This window comes from Protopterus annectens, chromosome 1.part1 (assembly GCF_019279795.1).
Source record: "Protopterus annectens isolate FY-2018-M chromosome 1.part1, PAN1.0, whole genome shotgun sequence".
Classification (NCBI taxonomy): domain Eukaryota; kingdom Metazoa; phylum Chordata; order Ceratodontiformes; family Protopteridae; genus Protopterus; species Protopterus annectens.
The window spans coordinates 846198771-846218217 of NC_056726.1; the positions used below are offsets into that span (position 1 = coordinate 846198771).

The 19447-nt window shown below is 42.5% G+C and overlaps 1 protein-coding gene across 1 annotated transcript in view; it reads right to left on the reverse strand.

The window, feature by feature from the left end:
- Positions 1-19447, reverse strand: part of LOC122815150 (probable E3 ubiquitin-protein ligase HERC1) — a 5886073-nt gene that overhangs the window by 1916835 nt on the left and 3949791 nt on the right. The window contains exons 49-50 of the mRNA XM_044087407.1: positions 18764-19013; positions 15896-16121 (exon numbers count right to left, since the gene is read on the reverse strand). Coding sequence (XP_043943342.1) covers positions 15896-16121; positions 18764-19013 — 476 coding nt within the window. The remainder of the gene's footprint in view (positions 1-15895; positions 16122-18763; positions 19014-19447) is intronic.

Genomic DNA, 19447 nt, shown 5'->3' on the forward strand with positions numbered 1-19447 from the left:
GGCTCCTACGGCAGTTAAAGTCTTACCCTCCTGTTCGCAGCGAGTCAATGTGTCCTTTACCTTGTGTCCAAACAGTGAGGACCCATCAAAGGGGGTGTCGGCAAAGGAAGACTTAAAGGCCTCTGCAAAGTGACACAGGCGTAGCCAGGCTTGTCTCCGTAGAGCAACACCTGTTCCAGCCGCTCTACTCGCTCCTTCGGCCGCATAAGAAATGAGCCTCATGGACGAGTTAGATAATGAAGACAGGGTAGCCAACTGGGAGTTAACCGTCTGGGTCAACTGCTCAGGTAAGTTACCAGAGAGGGTATCCGAAAGCTCCTTGATCAGATCCCTCTGTAGTCTGGTGAAATGTGTCAGGTAATTCAGAGACCTTAATGTAAAGGCCGCTGAAGAAAGGGTACGCTTGCCGTACCGATCCATGCTCCTAGACTCTTTATTAGGAGGATGGACGGACGTCGAAGCCTCTGCCACATCTTGTTGGGTGGCAGATGCCACCACCATAGCATCTACAGCCACGCCTTTGAATAAAAAGTCCTTGTCCGGGGGAGCCGAGAGGAACTTATTGGGGCGAGCTGGCACCGGTTCCACAGAATCTGGGTGTTCCCACGCCCTTCAAGAGATCAAATCCAGAAGCTCATCGAAGGGCGGAGACACCCAGGAGGCGGAGGGCTGAGCCCCGAAGGCCTTGAGGAAAACCGACTCCTCAGCAGAAGGGGGTTTGGACTGCCAGTCGCCTCGCTGCTTGAGGATCTCTAAGATGTCCGCAAAGGAGACATCTTCCAAGGACGACTTTGGGGACCCCTCCGCATCATAGAGGTCGGTATCCGAAGTGAGAGACTCATCAGGGGAGTCGATGTGTTTCCTCTTACACTGTTTCTTCCTGGGAGGTTCCTCCGAAAGCGTGTCGGAGGGACCTCCAGGAAGAAGGGAACCCCCAATGGGGGTAACCTCAGGCCCAGGGGCTCCGCTGTCGTGAGACAGGGGGATTGCAAAAGCGCCAGTCTCCATGCCCAGGGAAGGTGGTGGTGAAATGGTCGAAGTGGCCACAGAGGATTTGGCCAAGGCACTTCTCATGGCATCGAAGGCTGGACCCCCAGAGTCCTGGGATGGTTCAGCCCCCGAGACCACAACGGCAGTCGGAACCCCTGCAGCCGACGCACCGAGAGGGAGGCTCGGAACCGAAAGGATCGGGCCCGAAGCGTCCCCCCCGGGGCCGACAGAGGAGGTCCGCGTACCGAACCCCGACCCGAGGGACGGGGTTGAAGTTAGAGTCGGAACCGACCCGATAACTTCCACCGGTTCCACCAACACCGACTCCAATGGTGCCGAGGCTGTTGGAGGAGGAATCGATGTAGCAGGATGGGAGATCGACTCCAAAGCCAACTGGGCTGGAGCCGAGATCAACTTTGCGAAGACTGGAGACTGGAAAAGCCTTTGAAGCACCCTAAGTCCGAATCGGACATCCTCGAAGAACGAGAAGAGACCGACCGGGTCCGAGTCGACTTCTCCGCCGGCTCCGAAAGACTGGGGGACCGGCTCCGTAATGGTTCTAGAAGTATAGGCGCCGAGGGAGACTCCACTACTACTGCAATTTCCCTCGGAGCCAATGAGGACTTCGGCACCGAAGGGGAAGAGTCTGAGCGGGCAACCCCCATCGGTTCCGAAGGCAGTGGAGCCGATGAAGGTGATACACCTCTCGATGCCCGAGCTCTCAACTCCGAAACCAGAGGAGTTGAGGCTGGAGACATCGAGGCAGACCGTTCCCCCTCGGCTCCGACGGAGAAGCCTGCCAAGACTTTTTTGCTGCCGGATCCGACGGGCTGGTCGAGCCGAAGGTTTTTTCTTCTTCCTAGAAGGTGAAGAAGAAGAGGAAGATAGGGCTTCCTCAAAGGAAGGGGTAATAAGCCCTTTTAAGATCAATTTATTTTTCCTCTCTTTGAGGACGCAAGAGGAAAAAGCATGGCAAACGCTACAGGACTCCTGAAGATGCTTGGGACCTAAACAATAAACACATAAGGAATGGTCATCTGTTATAGACATTTTATAACTACATTTAACACATTTTTTAAAAACGGATGGTCTATGTTCTTTAGACATGGTTATAAAACACTAAACACTGACTACAAGAAAAAAATAAGATGGAACAGACAACCTAGACTCTAACTTAAACGCCTAGGGTAGGGCTAGGCCCCTCTAACTTAAACGGGACCGCTAAACACCGACTTAACTAACAAACAAAACACAATTTACCACAAAAAATATAGCAAAACCAATCACACAACAACAATAGCTGTTAAAACAGCTTTTTGGTAAGTTTTTACCAAAATTCAGACAGAAAAAATTTCTGACTAAAGATACTTAGCTCAGCCAAGTCCGAGACCACGTCTATGCTGAAAAGCGGCAAACGAGATCTGGGGAAGTGGTAGTGGTGCATCCTGGGATATGAGGTAACTCAGCCAATAAGAGACTGCGTTCTATTGTATAGCGGCCGAGTCGGAGCCGAGGATCGGCTCCGAACCCATCTGTAGAGAATGTAGGCGAGATAGGATCACATTACATCAGTAGATGCCTGGTGGTGGCAGAAAGGAGCCAGTCATCCAGGTACAGAAACACTTGGAATCCCTGATGTCTCAAGTGAGCCGTTGCCACTGCCATGCATATGGTGAACACCCTGGGGGCTGTGGTGAGACCAAAGGGCAGAGCGCAAAACTGAAAATGATTGGCTCCCAGCTGGAAGTGTAGATGACTTCTTGATGCCCTGTCCATCCTGATATGGTAGTAAGCATCTTTGAGGTTGATGGAGCATAGCCACACATCTTTCCCTAACAGAGGGAGTATCGACTGTAAGGTGACCATGCGGAACTTATATGTAGGTTCAATCGGCTGAGATCCAAGATGGGTCTCAGGTTCCCTGTTCTTTTCGGCACCAAAAAGAATCTGGAGTAAGTCCCTAATCCTACTTGGTCTGTGGGGACAGGCTGGGTGGCTCTCTTTGAAAGCAACTTTTTTATTTCTAAAGTTGCAGAATCCCTGTGACTGGGTGGAATGTCTGGAATTCTCTTGGTTGGCAGGGGAGGAGAAGAGAAGGGAATATGATAACCTCTGGAAATTATCTTTAATACCCACTCGTGTTGGGTGCCGTCGACTGGCTCCAGAGATGCACAGTCGGGCCTCCTTTCAGGAGCACTGGTAGGGAGAACCACGAAAGAAATCACGGTCCCCCTGGTAACGCGGGCCTCCTCTGCCTCTAAGGCACCATCTACCTGAATTTCCACCCCCTCCCCTGCCTCTGGAGAGGAATCACTTTGTGCATCCTGAAAAAACCTCTGTGACTTCCTGAACCACATTTTCCCACCTTCCTAGCCCTTGGGGTTAAGGTCTAGAAGACATGGAAAAACGGAATCCCACGGCAGACAGGGTTTTTCCTTCCTGCTTGCACCTAGTGAGTGTCCTTCACCTTGGTTCTGAATAACGATGAACTGTCAAATGGGGCATTGGTGAACGTAGACTTGAAGGCCTCTGCAAAAATACACAGGCGCATCCAGGAGTGTCTCCTAAGAGTGACTCTGGAACCCGCTGCCTGCTCGCTCCATTGGCTGCGTATGAGATCAGCCTCATGGAGGAGTTGGTAAGGGAATTTAGGGTAGACATCTGTGCATTGACCTTCTGTGCAACGGCATCAGAAACATTATCTTGGATTGAATCTCCTAGCTCTTACAGAAGATATCTCTTGAGCCTTGTAAAATGCATCAAGTAGGTCAGCGACTACAGAGTAAAGGCCGCTGAGGTAAACACATGCTTCCCATACCTGTCCATGGCCAAAGTTTCAGCAAGTTCCTTCTTGGTGGCTGCTGCCACCACCATGGCATCTACTGGAACGCCTTTTATCAGATATTCCTTGTCTGTGGGAGCAGACAAAAACTTATTGGGTTTCCTAGGGACCGGTTCCACGGTGTCATGAGTTTACCACACCTTTTGACAGACGAGATCTAGTAGCTCATCGAAAGGGGGAGACACCCAAGAGGCGGAAGGTTGAGACCTGAAAGCCTTCAGGAACATTCCTCATCAGAAGGGGATTTGGAGGGCCAGCTGCCTCTCTGCTTCAAGATCTCAAGGATATCTGAAAAAGAGATATCTTCAGAAAATGACTTGGGGGACCCATCTGACTCCTCGAGGTCGGTGTCCGACATGAGAGACTCATCCGGGGACATGACGTGTTTCCTCTTACACAATCTCTTTCTGGCAGGCTCCTCAGGCAAAAACTCTGGGGAGATGTCAGAAACTTGGGGACCACTCATGGAGCTATCCTGAGGCCTTGGGTCTCTGCTGTTCATGGACACAGAGTGATCTGAAACTGACACTGGTGCGGTAGGTGGCAGAGTGTCGGTGCCGTAGGATGCAGCGGATGACCTAGCCAGCAAGCTCCTCATAACCTTGAAGGCTGATCTCCCCGGCTCTGGAGGCCGACTAACTGCAGAGGATATGAGGTCCGAAGCAGATGTCAGGTCCAAGCTCACCCGAGCCGAAACACCGAGAGGAAGGCTTAGAACAGATGAAGATCGATCCGAGCCCTCCCCCTCGGGTCCGACCGGGGAACCATGGACCCTCGACCCCGTGGACAGAACCAACGGTGTCGGCGCGGAAATTGGAACAGATAGGCCCAGCGAAGCTACTGGAACTGACCTAAAGGCACCCGACGGAACTGACAACTCTGGCTCCTAGGGCCAAGAAAGGCTCGGAGGAACAACAAACGATGAAGGAGCCATGGTCTCTGGAGCTGACTGGGTTGGAGCCAAAATCAATTTGGCCAGCACCGATGACTGAAGCAGTTTCTTTACCACTCTATCAACATCCTCATTGGAAAGGGACCTGGAGGATATAGTTGGAGATTTGGATCTCCTTACAGAGGGAGACTGATGTGAAGGAAAACCCGGTCGAACAACTGGAGACCGGCTCCGAACCAAAATATCCATGACCGGCTCCGAAAGGCTGGGAGCTGATACAGACTTAGTCAATACACTACCTTCTGTTGGCACCGAAGCCATTGGAGCTGAAGAAGGAGAAGCTGTTCTAGCAACTTTCTCTGGTGGCTCCGAAGAAACAGATGGAGACGGAGAGTGCTTCTTAGCAGTCTTTTTGTCCTTTTTAGCTGGACAGGATATGGCACTGGAAGTCTTCCCCAAAGGAGTGTTTAAGCAGTCCTTTCAGAATGAGCTTGTTCTTCCTCTCCTGTAGCACGCAGGGACTGAAGGAATAACAAAACAAGCAGGACTCTTGGAGGTGAATAGCCCCCAAGCAGTACACACACACGGAGTGCCCATCAGTCAAAGACATTTTATTGTTGCATTCAACACACTTTTTAAAGCCCGAAGGCCTGTGTTCCTTAGAATCCTTAGACATGCTGTACAAAGGAGTACACACACAGGGACAAGCTGCAAAGCCACATGTACACACAAAAAATCTAACTAAACCCCGCGCGGGAAACTAGAGCCTCTAACTAAAAACAGCCTAGTAACCGATGGGAACAAAAAACTACAGGGAGGACTAGGTCCTCTAATTTAAATGGGCCTAGCCCAGGGGAAACAGACAGAATAACACCACTACCAGATGACAAAACACTAAATAAACTAACAAGTAACAGGAAGCACAAAACAAAAGAGCACACGGAAACAATGGGGAGGACTAGGTCCTCTAACTGAAATAGGCCTAGCCCGTGGGAAGAAAGGGAGTGAACGGGATATCAAAAATTGCCAACAAAAAGGCCACACAACCAGCAAGAGAGAGACACACAGTAGCTATGAAAATAGCTTTTTATAATCAACAAATAGCCAAAATTTTAGAAAAAAAATTATACTTGGCCACGGCCAAAGGCGAGACCACGTCTGAGCTTAACAAGCGGCAAACAAGATCTGGGGAATGGGCCTGTTGCATGATGGGATACCTCTTAGCCACAAGCCAGTTGAAGACTTTGAGCTAGAGTATGACCAAGTCAGAGCCGAGGTTCGGCTCCGAACCCAGGGGCAACAATGAAGGCGAGATTGGACTACATAACATCACATCTTTGTGAAACATCCATTCATGAGCCTGTGTACTCGACCTGGTCGAAGTGTCTGCCACTACATTTTGCTCTAAACAAATGTATGCAGTCTGGAGAGTCAATCGATACTGGACAGCTAAAGCCCAGACCTGAAAAGCCAATCTGCAAAGAAGGTAGGACCATGTCAGCCTTGCTTATTGATATACCACATCACTGTGTTATTGTTTGTGAAGATTTTGAGAGATCCTGTAACAAAGAGGGAATGGAAAGTCTGAAGAGCTATAAGAGAGCTCTCATCTCCTTTATGTTGATGTGATCTGACTTCTGATTAACAGGACAGAGACCCTGGACCTTGATGGCAGCTCAGGTTAGATGCTTTGAATAAACCTGGGCTCAATGATGCATGTTCAATTACTACTGTCTTAAAGCTGAAGCATCACTGTGGTTTTTAATTGTTCTTAATTGATTAATTAAGACCAAAGGGATGTATATTTAAGAAGCATAGTTTTAGATGTTTGTAGTTCTAATAAAGTTCTTTGAGAAGAACAAAAGCGCTTAACTCAATAAAGCTGTTGGATTTTTTGCTGTTATATTTCTTCCTTCATCTGATGATTTTTTTTTTACCAGGATTAAACCTATCTATCTGAGTTGATCTGTAAAGTAAGATCCCAAGATTAAACCAGTGACTGACTCAGAATAAAACAGAATGCTAAGCAAAGAAATAAGACACAATGGAACTCTTGCTCTTCCTTGGAAGGGAAATGTCCATTAGAAGAAAAGATCCATTTAGAGTTTTACCAAACTGCCTGTCCATAATAAACTTAAAACTCCTTGAATCTGATTTTATATATATATATATATATATATATATATATATATATATATATATATAGACACACACACACACATATATATATATATATATATATATACACATATACATACACATATGTATACAGGGAACCACTAGTAAATCCTGAAAACCCAAACTACCGACGCCCAAAATCCTGAGACCAAATACCCAAAACACTAAAATACCGAAACATCAAAACCGCGAAATTCAAACTACCGAAAGCTACACTCAAAATACACCACAAACATACACAAACCTTCCCCCAGAACATAAACACACAAACCTAAACTACAGACAAGCAGGGCAAGCCCCCCGCCCCCCTACTTAAATATTCTAACTCCAAGGTCGCACTACATACACAAACACATGAAACACCATCACACACCTACATTCCCTTCGTGCACACACATCACAGTCACAACACACACACACTAAACTCCTAACCAACACATTTAAACATAGATACTTAACTGACCTTCCACCATACTGCAACACCAGAAGCGCGAATGTCGAAGTCCCGATGATCGGGATTTTGAAATTCGCGCTTCTGGTCTTTCGGTAATTAGGGGTTTCAGCTATATAGTCTTGAAAGTTTGAAATTCGGTATTTCAAATTTTCGAGATTATGTAGTGATCCCATATACAGACAGACAGATCTATATCTAGATACAGATAGGTATAGATATGGGTGCAACTCTAAAGGTAGAATACACACTTGTTTTTTGTGGGTATAAAAAAGACAGATTGCAGAAATGAGTGAATGCTCATTTGTGTGAATCACATATGGTTGAATTTAGTTTGGTACAGTGCATGTAAGCAGGAATGTGTGGGAAAATTAATGTTTGAATGAAAAAGCTGTGGCTGTAAAGATATGCAAGACTGTGTTACAGCAGTTGTGAATTTGCAAGTCTTCTTGGGTTAGGATTAGAGTAAGGGTTAAGAAAGGGAAGAGATTAAGAGTTTTGCATGTTTTGTGTGTCCTGTGTCCTTTTGTCTTGTGTAGTGATACTGCTATAGAAAGGGTTTTAGTAATGTAATGTGTAGGGTTAGGTTTAGGGACAGAAATAAGGTTAGGTTATGGTTTGGGTTACCACACATGAGTAAGGGGGATGGGGAGTGGGGGGGGTGGGACTTTGAAACACTAACTTGACCCTTAACTCTACACATTACGCTACTAAAACTCCTTTCCCTAACAGCATCACTACCAAGACAACACAATCTCAGTTTTGTGGCTGGGGTTTACTAATACATGGCTTTTTCAGTGGGACAGAAGTATTCAGTGTTTTGTAATTCACTTTTATGAGTCATTCAGTGTTGTGTTTTTTTATTTATTTTTTTTTGATTTACCATTTTTTAATTCTCTTTTTTGAGTTTTCTACCTTTCATAACATATCTATATAAACATATGTATATAAAATGGCAAGGACAAGGAAATGTGACTAAACATGCTGTTATTTACCTGTGCATCAAATCTATTCCATGCACAGCAGAAAGCATGTTCAAGTCACTTAAACCTCACATTGAGTCACACATCCCTACTCTCTACTCTCTCACAGACGTGAAAATCCAGCAAACTGCTACTATAAAAAAAAAAAATCATTCAGCTAGGAAAAAACTGTCAAGCACAGAATTACTCAAAAAAAAAAAAAAAAAAAAAAAACAATAAAAAAAAATCAAAGCACAGAAATACAAATCTCTCACTCAAACACATTCATAAATCTGCATACAAGATAATGATAAAAAAAGAAAAATAAGAGAATCGGGACTCTGACACAAATTAAACACACTTTACAGTAATAAACGTACCAAAAGAAGAATGTATTTGTTACCATCAGGTACAGTAAAAGATATCCAAAAACTAAAATTAACGAAGAGAACAGACAGGATGTGTATACTATAAAGCAAAAATAGTGCTCACAGTTTTATCCATAGCAAAAGAAAACAGAGACTCTAATATAGGAATCACATTACATGCACAGACACACATACTAGAAAGACTCTGGTATGCACTTTTTGACCTAAAACGTCAATTTGAAGATACAAAGCAAAAAAGCAAAACATTACATGAGTACAAATGCATATTAAAACAAACAACACACACAAACATGACTGATTGCCAGATTCCAGTCCTGAAAAGCCAGCCTCTAAAGAAGCTAAGAATTTGTGCCCTCCTGCTTGTTGACCTACCACATCACTGTAGTTTTAACAGTCTATGTAAACCTTCACAAGGCCTGGACAGAGCATGACGTGAAAAGCCTGAAGGGACAGAATCAGAGCTCTCATCTCTTTGATGATGATATGGTCTGACCTTTCAGGTGACCACAGGAAGCACCCTCCCCAACTGTCTGAGGTATTGGTGAGCAGTTCTTGAGAAGGGACCTAAGGCTGAAAAGGCAGGCCTGAGTTGTTGGCAAGTTGCTGAATCCACCATTCTAATTCCTGCTTGAGGCAAGGAAGAAGAGGCACTCCAAAATCCAAAGGATGGCAATGCTGAAGCCATATTTGACTTGAAGTACTACTGAAGCTTCTGCATATGCAGTCTGGCAAGAGGAAGCATTGGAATAGAACAGGCCATGAATATTAGGGCCTGAAGAAGAGAGGCCAGCATTTTCACTGTCTGAATCCTGTAGCCCAGATACACATGATTTTGAGATGGAGTCAGGACAGACTTTTAAAAGCTGACAGTGAACCCCAGATTTTGAAGGAGAGATAAGACGAACTTCAGAGCCTGCATCAGGCAACTGGGAGAAGGTGACTGAATCAAATGATCATCTAAATAGGGAAAATATTATTGCCTTGGTGCCTGCAAAAGGCAATCACAGGAGACTGGCATTTTGTGAATACCCTTGGGGCACTGCAGAGGTCAAATGGCAAAGAACAGAAAATGAGAGGAAGAAATAGAGAAATGCAAAAACTTAATGAAAAGAGGGTGAATACGAATGTGAAGATAAGCATCCCTTCAGATCCAAGGACACCAGAAAAGCATGGGGCAGCAACAGAGGAAATAGGTTTTGAAGAGAAAGCATCTGAAAAGAAGGAACCTTCAGAAAGGTGGTGACCAAGTATAGATCCAGAATAGGCCTCCAAGTGCCCTCCTTTCGAGGAAGCAGGAACATTCTGGAGTAAAATTCCTTTTCTACTTGGGAAGGAGGGACAGGCTGGACAGTTCACTGGTCCACCAGGGACCTTAGAACTTCTGAGAAATAAGGAAGGTGCTCTATAGGAAGTTGAGGAATCCTTGAAAAAGGTTGGAGAGGCTTTCATATCATGAAGTAACCTTGATGGATGATGGACAGAACCCAAGAACCTCAGGTCATGAGTTGCTAGGTTGGAAGACACACGGAGAGATGAAGGGACAAAGGAACCTGGCTGAGGGTTAATGGGGAAGATTTCAAAGAGAAGCAGGCTTGTCAGATAAAGGAGGCTTCTGAGCCACAGGAGCATGAGAAGACTTAGCAGGAGGAGCTTGCCTACCACCCTTCCTACCTTTAGTGGTCTGATGAGGCTGCCTGCGAACAAAAGCAAACCTGGTAGGATAGCTGCTCTGAAACATAGGGATAGGGGACACAAAAATATATGTTTAAGGTGCTGCAAAACTTTACTTCTTTCTTGAAGAGACATAAATATATCAGCATCAACAGCAGTTTCAAACAGATTTTTATTATCCAAAGGAGCATCTGGCAAATTGGCCTTAATACCCTCAGGTAATGTCTGCAGATGAAGCAAGAGTAATGTCTCACGACAGACCCAAAGGCAGCAGCTCTGGAAGAGGCGAGCTGCCTGAGAGGTAGAACTCAAAACAGAGAGAGCAGAAAACTCTTCTTCAGAATCAGTGATGTCAGAAATAACTTGACAAGCCTGGGCAATCAATGCCAGAGCATACCTGGTCATGTGGGTTTGGTAATTGATGGCCCTAAAGGCCAAAGTGGAAGCAGTACAGACCTTCTTTCAAATCCTCTCCATAGCCTACTGTCCTTATCTGAAGGCAAAAGGTTGGTAGAGGCAAAGTTTAGAAGTCTTGACAGGAAACCAACACCACAGCAGGATAAGCAGAAGGACATTTAAAGAGAAACTGACAATCCTCAGGAACCTTTTAGAACCTGTCAGGTTTCTTTGGAGGAGGAGGCTGAAAATAAGGAATCCTAGAGACAGCTATAAAGGTGTCTAATAAAGCAGCCAACACAGGAGGTACTGCAGAAGGTTTAGAAGTGCCCACTTGAAACAAGTCATAATACCTCTTCTGAATATCAGACACCTGAGATGAGTCCCATTTAAAGTATTCCATCATTCTGGCTACTGCATCCCCAAAGACTCCTCCAAAGGAGACTCGGGGCTAATAGATTCCTCTTCATCACAGTCATAAGCCAAAGGTGAAGGCATCTGAGAAGAATAATCAAGGATCCATCAACTGACTCTGAATCTGCATCCAGAGAATCAAGTTTGCTAGGCCTTTCAGAAGGAGTTAAGGTCCAAGATGTTGAAGGCACAGACACCTCTTGGAGAAGCTTCACGGACATTAAGGCATTAAACAGACCCTGAATAAACTTCTGTTATTCCTTCTGAGGTACCTTAGGATGAATAGAAGAATGTCCACTCTTCTGTTTTTCTTAGCAGGACATCAGCCTAACAAACACCACAGATTCTGACCCCTGACAAGATTGAATAAGCGAACCAGGAACCCCTTCCCTGGCCAGAATCTGTGCAATTCTTCTACGGCCCTCCATACATGTCCAGAAAAGACACCTGCAAAACCTCAGAGGACGTGAGAAAAGGAAGGATCCATGATGGCCTCTGATGGGGTTCCAGCAGAGGAATCTGAACACTAGACAGCCTATAGAGCTATCACCTACTTCTAGAGAGAAGTCCAGTGGAAGCCGGGCAGCCAAAGAATCTGGCCAATATTTCCTGTCCTTCTTCTTGCTTAACAGTAGTATCTCAGAGATAACTGACTCTGTCATGCTATCCTGAGACAACTGTTTAAGCTGCTGGTTTTCAATATGGATGCTCAGGAAAGACAACTGGCTTCTAAAAGTCTTAGGTACACCAACTTACAAATACTACAGGAAGTATGGTCGTGGAAAGTACGCAAACAAAAGAGACACAATGAGCCTTATGGAGAAACTGCCACCTTCAATGACATCTTCCCTTCTTGAATGACAAACTCCAAGATGAAAAGAAAATAAGGCCAACAATAAGAAAGAAAAAAGACCCCAATGTGGCAGTTATCTGATGGCAAAGTATCAGCACAGCATAGGGTGTTCAGACCGATAAATGATGGCATTCGGACTGGTGGCAAAGATGCTCTGAGTAACTGTGTCCATACATCACCTTTTTACCCTACTTCCTATACAGGGAGCGTATGTGTGATGTATGGTGCATACAAGATCTAAAGGGTTTGGTATACTGGTCAGACATTGGGCTATCCTTGGCAGAAGATCCCTAAAATGAAGAATACTACAACAGTGATATGTAAGGACATCGACAATTTCCTGGGTCAGAAGGGTGTCAACACAATGATCTTTAGAGAGTTGTTCTAAATCATTACAATATGTGTTTGGTCTGTCTTTTCTGTTCTAAAGGCACTGCACCTTTATTCACATACACATTGCTCCCCAACAAAGTCTGAGGCATCTGTTGTTACAGACAGAGCTGGAGCTGGAAGGGGAAATGGCAATTCTGGATTCTGATAAATTTGGTCTTCTCACCAAAAATCTTCCTATTTACAAACCCCAAAACTACAATCTGGAATGTCAGAAGAGGTTGATGTTGGAACCATACAGATTTTTATGTACTTCTGAATGTTGGCAAGAGGAATCAAGAGAATCATAGAAGCCATGAGACTCAGAATCCTGAAAAAATCCCTGGCTGACAGAGTAGTCTGAGTGGAAAAAACTCAGGAACAGATGTAGATGTAGATACAGACTTACTTTTTTCCTTGTGGAAAAAACAGGTTTTTGAACTGTGATATCTAGGACACAACCTGGAAAGACAGTTCTGTGAGGAGTCAAACAAGACTTTTTTATGTTCTCCTGGAATCCCAGACTGTGTAGAAGATCCCTCACCCAAGTGAGAGATTCCTGACACTTGGGAAATGACTATGGAAAGATAAGCAAGTTGTCTAAAAAAGGAAAAATGCAAATACCTTGCAATCTGCAGAAGGCTATCACAGGAGCTAGACACTCTGTAAATACCATTGGAGCACTGGATAGACCAAAGGGTAATGCAGAGAACTGATAAGGTTTTCTGCGTCTGGATCACAGTAGGAAACATCTAAAATCTGTATCTACAGAAATCTGATATGTATATTTTAAATCTAAGGTCAGCAGAAAATTCAAATGGGGAAGTGTTAACAAGTTGTAAGGTGATAACAGTTTGAACTTGGGCACTATCACAATCAGGTGTGGAAAGGAAAGGAAATATACAGGAATGTTTTCCATGAATCCTGTTTCTTTGGTACCAGAAACATTCTTGAATAAAACCCTTTTTCAAATTGAGGAGGAAGGACAGCTTTTATCACCCCCATGAGACAGAAGATGCTGGATGACAGGAAGAAAAAAAAAAGAGTTTGGTTTGGTAGATGAGGGAAAATCCCTCAGAAAGGAGGGAGAGACTCCCACTGGTATTTGTAACCTTAAAAGATTACTCTCACAGGCCATCTGTCTGAAACTGTTTGTTGCCAAAGAGAGAAATGATGTTCAAACTTTCTGGAAAGATAAAGGGCTTGCTAGGGTGGGAAGGATATAAGAGTTTTGTAGATGGTCAGTCATATTAAATTGTCCTTTATTGTGGAGGGTTCCTGTTTTCTTTTTGCAACCTCTTTGCCATTATTTTTTAAACATTTGCTTTCCAGCAGCTTGATCTGTTTATTTATTTTGCTTTTTGAAAAAGGTCTTGACAAACTTGGAGGGGGAAGGCTATAACATCTGAGAACGTCCTTGAATCACCGTACTACTTTCATCACGTTTTAAGGTTGTGAGTATGAAGCAAACATCTTAATAACAGTCCCAGTGGCAGCAGCCATGGAAGTGGCATCAGGAGAATCGTAAGCACATTTCAGACAGTGTGCAGTCACTTAAGTCACATAAGCAATTAGATTGCATAAAGAAAGTTTTCCTCAAAGGAGAAAACCTGCTATAATATTCCTCATGTTCTAAAAGAGGCAAGCACAAATTTTAACATATGAGCTTGACATCTGATAATTCTCAAAGTAAGTGCTGCAGAAGGATACACTTTTAATCAAATATCTCAAACACTTTACCATCCTTGTCAGAAAGGGGACTATTATTAACAAAATGTTTAGCAGCAGCTGGGTTCACTACAGCAATACCTGTTGGATCTGATCTGAGATGAGTGTATAAAAATTCAAAACTTTATATACAGTCTATTTGCTTTCTTGTGGGAAAACACATTGGCTGTCACGCAAGTTACAGGCTGTGACAAAAACATCCTCCAATGCTGACAGAAAAGGAGGAATTTGAATAGGTTCAGGAAAAGCCAGTTCTAATTAATCATATTTCTACTTCAGGGACAGTGGGATATCATCATGTTCCCACTGAACAACTGATTCATTCAAAAAACAGTTTCAGAGAAAGAGAACCCATGCAAGGGACTGGCAGAAGCAACAATCTCCTCAGAATCTGAATCAGAAACCTAAGCAGACAAAACAGAATCTGTCCCTTTACAATCATTTTGTAGTGCAAAAACTTGAACCTCTTCATTAAATGAATAATCCTTTTCTTTAACAGAAACAGCAAAACTGGAAATGTCAACAGCCTGCACTAAACCCTGAGCTAAGCCAAATACATCACTCCTGTCCAAAGTGACTAAGCCAGGAGAAGATATATGTCTAAGTATTTCCTTCTTTTTGACAGGAATTTCTGAAGAACCAGATCCACTTTTGACAGGAAAAAACTCCTAGACATAAGCATAGTAGACAGACGAGTATTCACTGCCTTTTCTCCCAGGAACAACAATAGTAGTTCTCCCTAGTCCACCAACAGCCACAGAGAATGTGTCGAACCCCAATCCATGGTGGCTGCAGGGAGTTCACCAGAGGAAGGCAAAGAAAAAAAAATAATGGTTCGAGGAACCAGAAATGGCCACAGCAGAGTCATCCCATCTGCAGCTGATGCACTTTAGTATCCTACTGGGGTGGCAAAGACGATTTATTAATTTTCTTCTTTTTGTGGCTGGAAAAAGGAAGAACTGAGGAACCCACAGGTTGCTTCATAGTTAAGCCGAAAAAGATGCCTAATTCCCAGGGAAGCATGACAGCAGTTGTTGGTAAAGCAGATAAATATTTGAAAAAGGAACTTTTCCCACACAAAAAAAGTAAAAAACATTTTACACACTTACCACAGCCTTCAAAAATAAAACAGCACAATGGCTACCTCAGAAAAAATAGTTTAAAATTAGTTTAAACAATGTTTTTTCCATAAAAGTAAAAGTTAATGCCCCTGTTTAAAAGTTACTAAAGTCACGCGGCAGTCAATAAAAACACTTTTTCTCAACTTAAAATTTATATTTGCATAGAAAAGGGTCAATTTCTGTCATAAAACATAAATGTGGAATGTTTGTTCCCCCAAAAGAACTTATTTGCCCAGCAATGAAAAGCAATAGCCAACCATCGATTCTCGAAAGCCTGCAAAAGGAGCAGTCTTCGGTGGCAGGAAAGCTGCGAAGGGTTTGGCACCCAAACCACTCTTTTTAGTCAGGTCATCTCAGGCTGTTTGCGCATGTGGAAGATGTCCTTGAAGCTTTAGTAGCTGGCTAACTGTTATATCTTGTACAGGATACAACCCATATAGCTAAGGCTACTGCAGCAGTGATCATAATGCTGATCAAAGAGGTGCGGTGCTGAGAAACTGCAAAAGGGAAAGGAGGACTGAGAAAAACAAAGGGACTAGTAGAAGAAGATACTGGCAATGCATATATAGAGTTGTTATACTACAGTAAGTGCAAGGCCACATTTCAGAGTTTATACCATACACTATATTTATTTCTCACCTCTGACATCTAACTTCTCCAAGCCCTTCTCCTGGCTTTGCCAGTGCTTGAATCCTTTTTCTGTCAAGAGTGCTACTAGAGTACGGGTTACTAAGAAGTTGAGTAAGTTGGCAGCTTTGTGTTCTTTTACTGGTCCTTGAAGAAACTGAAGCAGGTGACTTCTTTGCTGAGAACATTTATTTGCAAACACTCCTACATTCAGTCCCATTGCTGCAACAATTAAATCCTAAGCAGACCAATAAAAAGAAAGTAATATTAAAAAGTATGTCTTGCAAACAATGACACATTTAAAAAAACATATTACATGAAATACATTTTCAGAATAAGCTTTAAAGGGCTACTGCAAGTTTGGTGTGAATATTTATTTCGGGCCATTTCATCAGCTAATTTTGTTTATTACACTGAATTATACTGCTGTGATGCATTTTACTAACAATGTGTTATTATTCTGATATACTCAATTTACTGCATTTTATGTTACTAATTTGCCATGCTCTATTTTATGTACTTTTCTACCTAGGTCATGGCTGAAAAGGTCAGCAGACCGACTAACTTTTCTAGTTATCAAACTGTAAAAATAAATGCAGCAACAGGAAGTAAAAGAGCAACCCACAGCTGAACAAATAATCCCACATACACAGTTTCTCGTTGTAGCTCCAACAATGAAGACGAGTTTAAGTAAAATGAATCCAAGACGTTGTCATATCATAAAAATCCAAGTAGTTTATTGCAGAACATGGAGGTAAGCGCTTTCACCCTTACGGGCTTCCTCCTTAATACATCACCATGAAAATAGCGCTTAATATATATAATTTAAAATGTGACATTTGCTTTAATTAACTCAAAGGAATCATACATACAATAAATATTTCACTTTTAAATAAATATTCCAGCATTCGATGTATTCTATGTACTTGGAATTCTATTTCTTCTATTTGAACTATACTATAAGACCTAATGTCACTTAACATGGACTCCATACTGCCTTGGTACTAAAATAAATAAACAAACATTGTGCAAGAAATTCCATTCAGTTTTATATGGTCCCATACAGCACCACATAATCGATTTCCAAGTTGGTAGTGTGACTATCTGAAAGCAGAGCTCTCGGGATGAGAACAGGTTAACAAAAAGAGCAAAATCCTACAAACTTACAAACTAATGTATATTCTTAACAGAAATTGGTAGCTGATGTGTCAATTATTATTATTATTAAATTCAGGAGATAGAAAATGTTCCAACCATGTACTGAGAGATAATATCTAGTATGCAAACTACTGAAAAGGAGGTGAAAGTAAAAAAAAACAAACAGTGGAACAGCAGCTAAATTTTCTCACCTCTCTCAGAAGTGAGGGTTGGTTGCTCATGCCTGGAAAGAATACTCCATCCCAGAATTCTTAACAGAAGATCGAATGGAGGCACTTTCTCCAAGAGCAGAGGGTCTATTAAGAGGCAAGGTTACTTATGAAAGTAGAATTCATGCCCTTGCAAAGGTCCATTACAGGTCCAACATTTGATTATCTATGGGTATGTGCATGGAAGACATACCTCTCAACTGTCCAAATTTCCAAAGAATATCCAGCTGGCATAACAACCATATCTCCAACTCAGGAGGCCGAGGAAATGCATGTATTCATCACTCAATTTCTTCATCAGACCCTTTGCCAGCCAATTGAAATTTTGGAAGTAACAAAGAAACAGAGGTCATGAGAATGGCAGACTCCCTTGAAGATGTTTGATCCCTGGCCTTCTGTCCCCTTATCTTCATTCCCTCCTGCTTCTGTGTGGAATATGAAAACAGAACTTCCTTAATCCTGTGTCAGCTGCCCTCCAACAATACTGTGTTGTTTACATTGGGACAGACCTCCAAGCTTTTTTATGTCTCCCATAACTGGCAGCTGAAATGAATCTCTGGCACTTACGTCAGTCTCTAACACTGTGCTTCCTTCAAAGGCAGTACCAATGCCATGTGGATTCTGGCTGGTGAACTGGTGATAGTGAGGACATTGAAATCCAAACTGAATGAATGGCAAAAAAGCATTGAGGATTACGAAGCTAACTGCACTCTCCGAACCTAATGTCAGAATGCACACCAGACAAATGTACTCCATCCCACCACCATTAAATTGGAGAAAGGAAGAAGCATACCCACTCCAAAGGAGCCCTCAAAGAAAAATGTGTCTTAAGCGTGTTGTGGTGCACAGAAAAGAAAGAATGCAATGTATAAATACTGTATGGCTTCAGGAACCTCACACGTATCAATAGAACAGTGTTATTAAACTACTATAATGCAGAACATGAATGAAGACTACATTTAGGAAAATATAACCTTACATGAAACAGTGCACTATTATGCTTCTCAGATCACTTTACGATACTTTCTATAGTCATATGTATTTGCCTTAAGTGAACTTAAGTATATATTTAACAGCAAATTATAACATAAAATAAGTTTACATGCACACTAGTTTGGTTTTTAATGTCAGGTTTTACTGGACTTCTCTTTACCTTCCTTATGGGAAAAAAAAAACACACTTTGGAATAGTACCACTAAGTGTTCACAAATCCACGGGGATAGGGAAGCTATTGGACTTTAAGGTATAACTTAATACCCAGTTTCTACTTTTTGAAAAAAGATAACCCTAAAATTAAAGCATGAAGAACTCAATATTCTTCATAGTAAGAAAATGGCAAGAAGATTAAGGTTAACAGGATACATTAGCCCAATTATCCTGTAATTTTAAGCCTCAGTGCTTTGGTACCAGTTACTGTAAGTTCCATCTTAATTAACAATAAAAAATGGAAATATGCAGATTATCAGAATACTTTTTTCTCATATACTTCAGGGGAATATGAATTTCAATATACCTGAATGCAGATACCAATCAAAGCCTTGTATGATGCAAAGTTCTTAGATGCCAGGCACCTGATAGCAGAAGTTAAGTGAGTAAGAGGTGATAACCAAGTCTTATTAAGGAGACTGAAGTTTCCCTTGTTGACATCAGCAACACTCAGCTGGGCTCTTCCTGATGCTTCAAGACTCATCAGGCGAACTAGGTCATAAATATTTGTAAGACCAAAAGCTTGGAGGCAGACAGACTGATTGCAGATGGAGCCACTGTTAAATAGAAAACAGTAAAATAAAATTCTAATATAAGTAGCCTGATTACAGTTCAACGTTATATTAAAAAATGTCATACTTGATTTCAAAGTTCACATGTCATGGCACTATAGTTGCATATAAATATTTTAAATTATTTAGCCTCACATATTTATTTCTTGTATTATACAACTAGCTGGTGTCCATGTACAAGTCCTGTTCCATTAATAAAGGCTCAGACAGCTGCAGCTGTAATGAAGCAGTTAGCACACTTCTCTAATGTATATTCACACGTCATTCTAGCTGGTTAACATGAGATCAATGAGAAATGAGCTGGATATACGTTATAATAACTTTCAGAAAAAAAGTTTTCATGTGTGAAGGAAAAAAAAACAACTGAAAACAAAATGAGAAAAATGCATCTCTTTTTATGATTTAACTTAATATGCCAC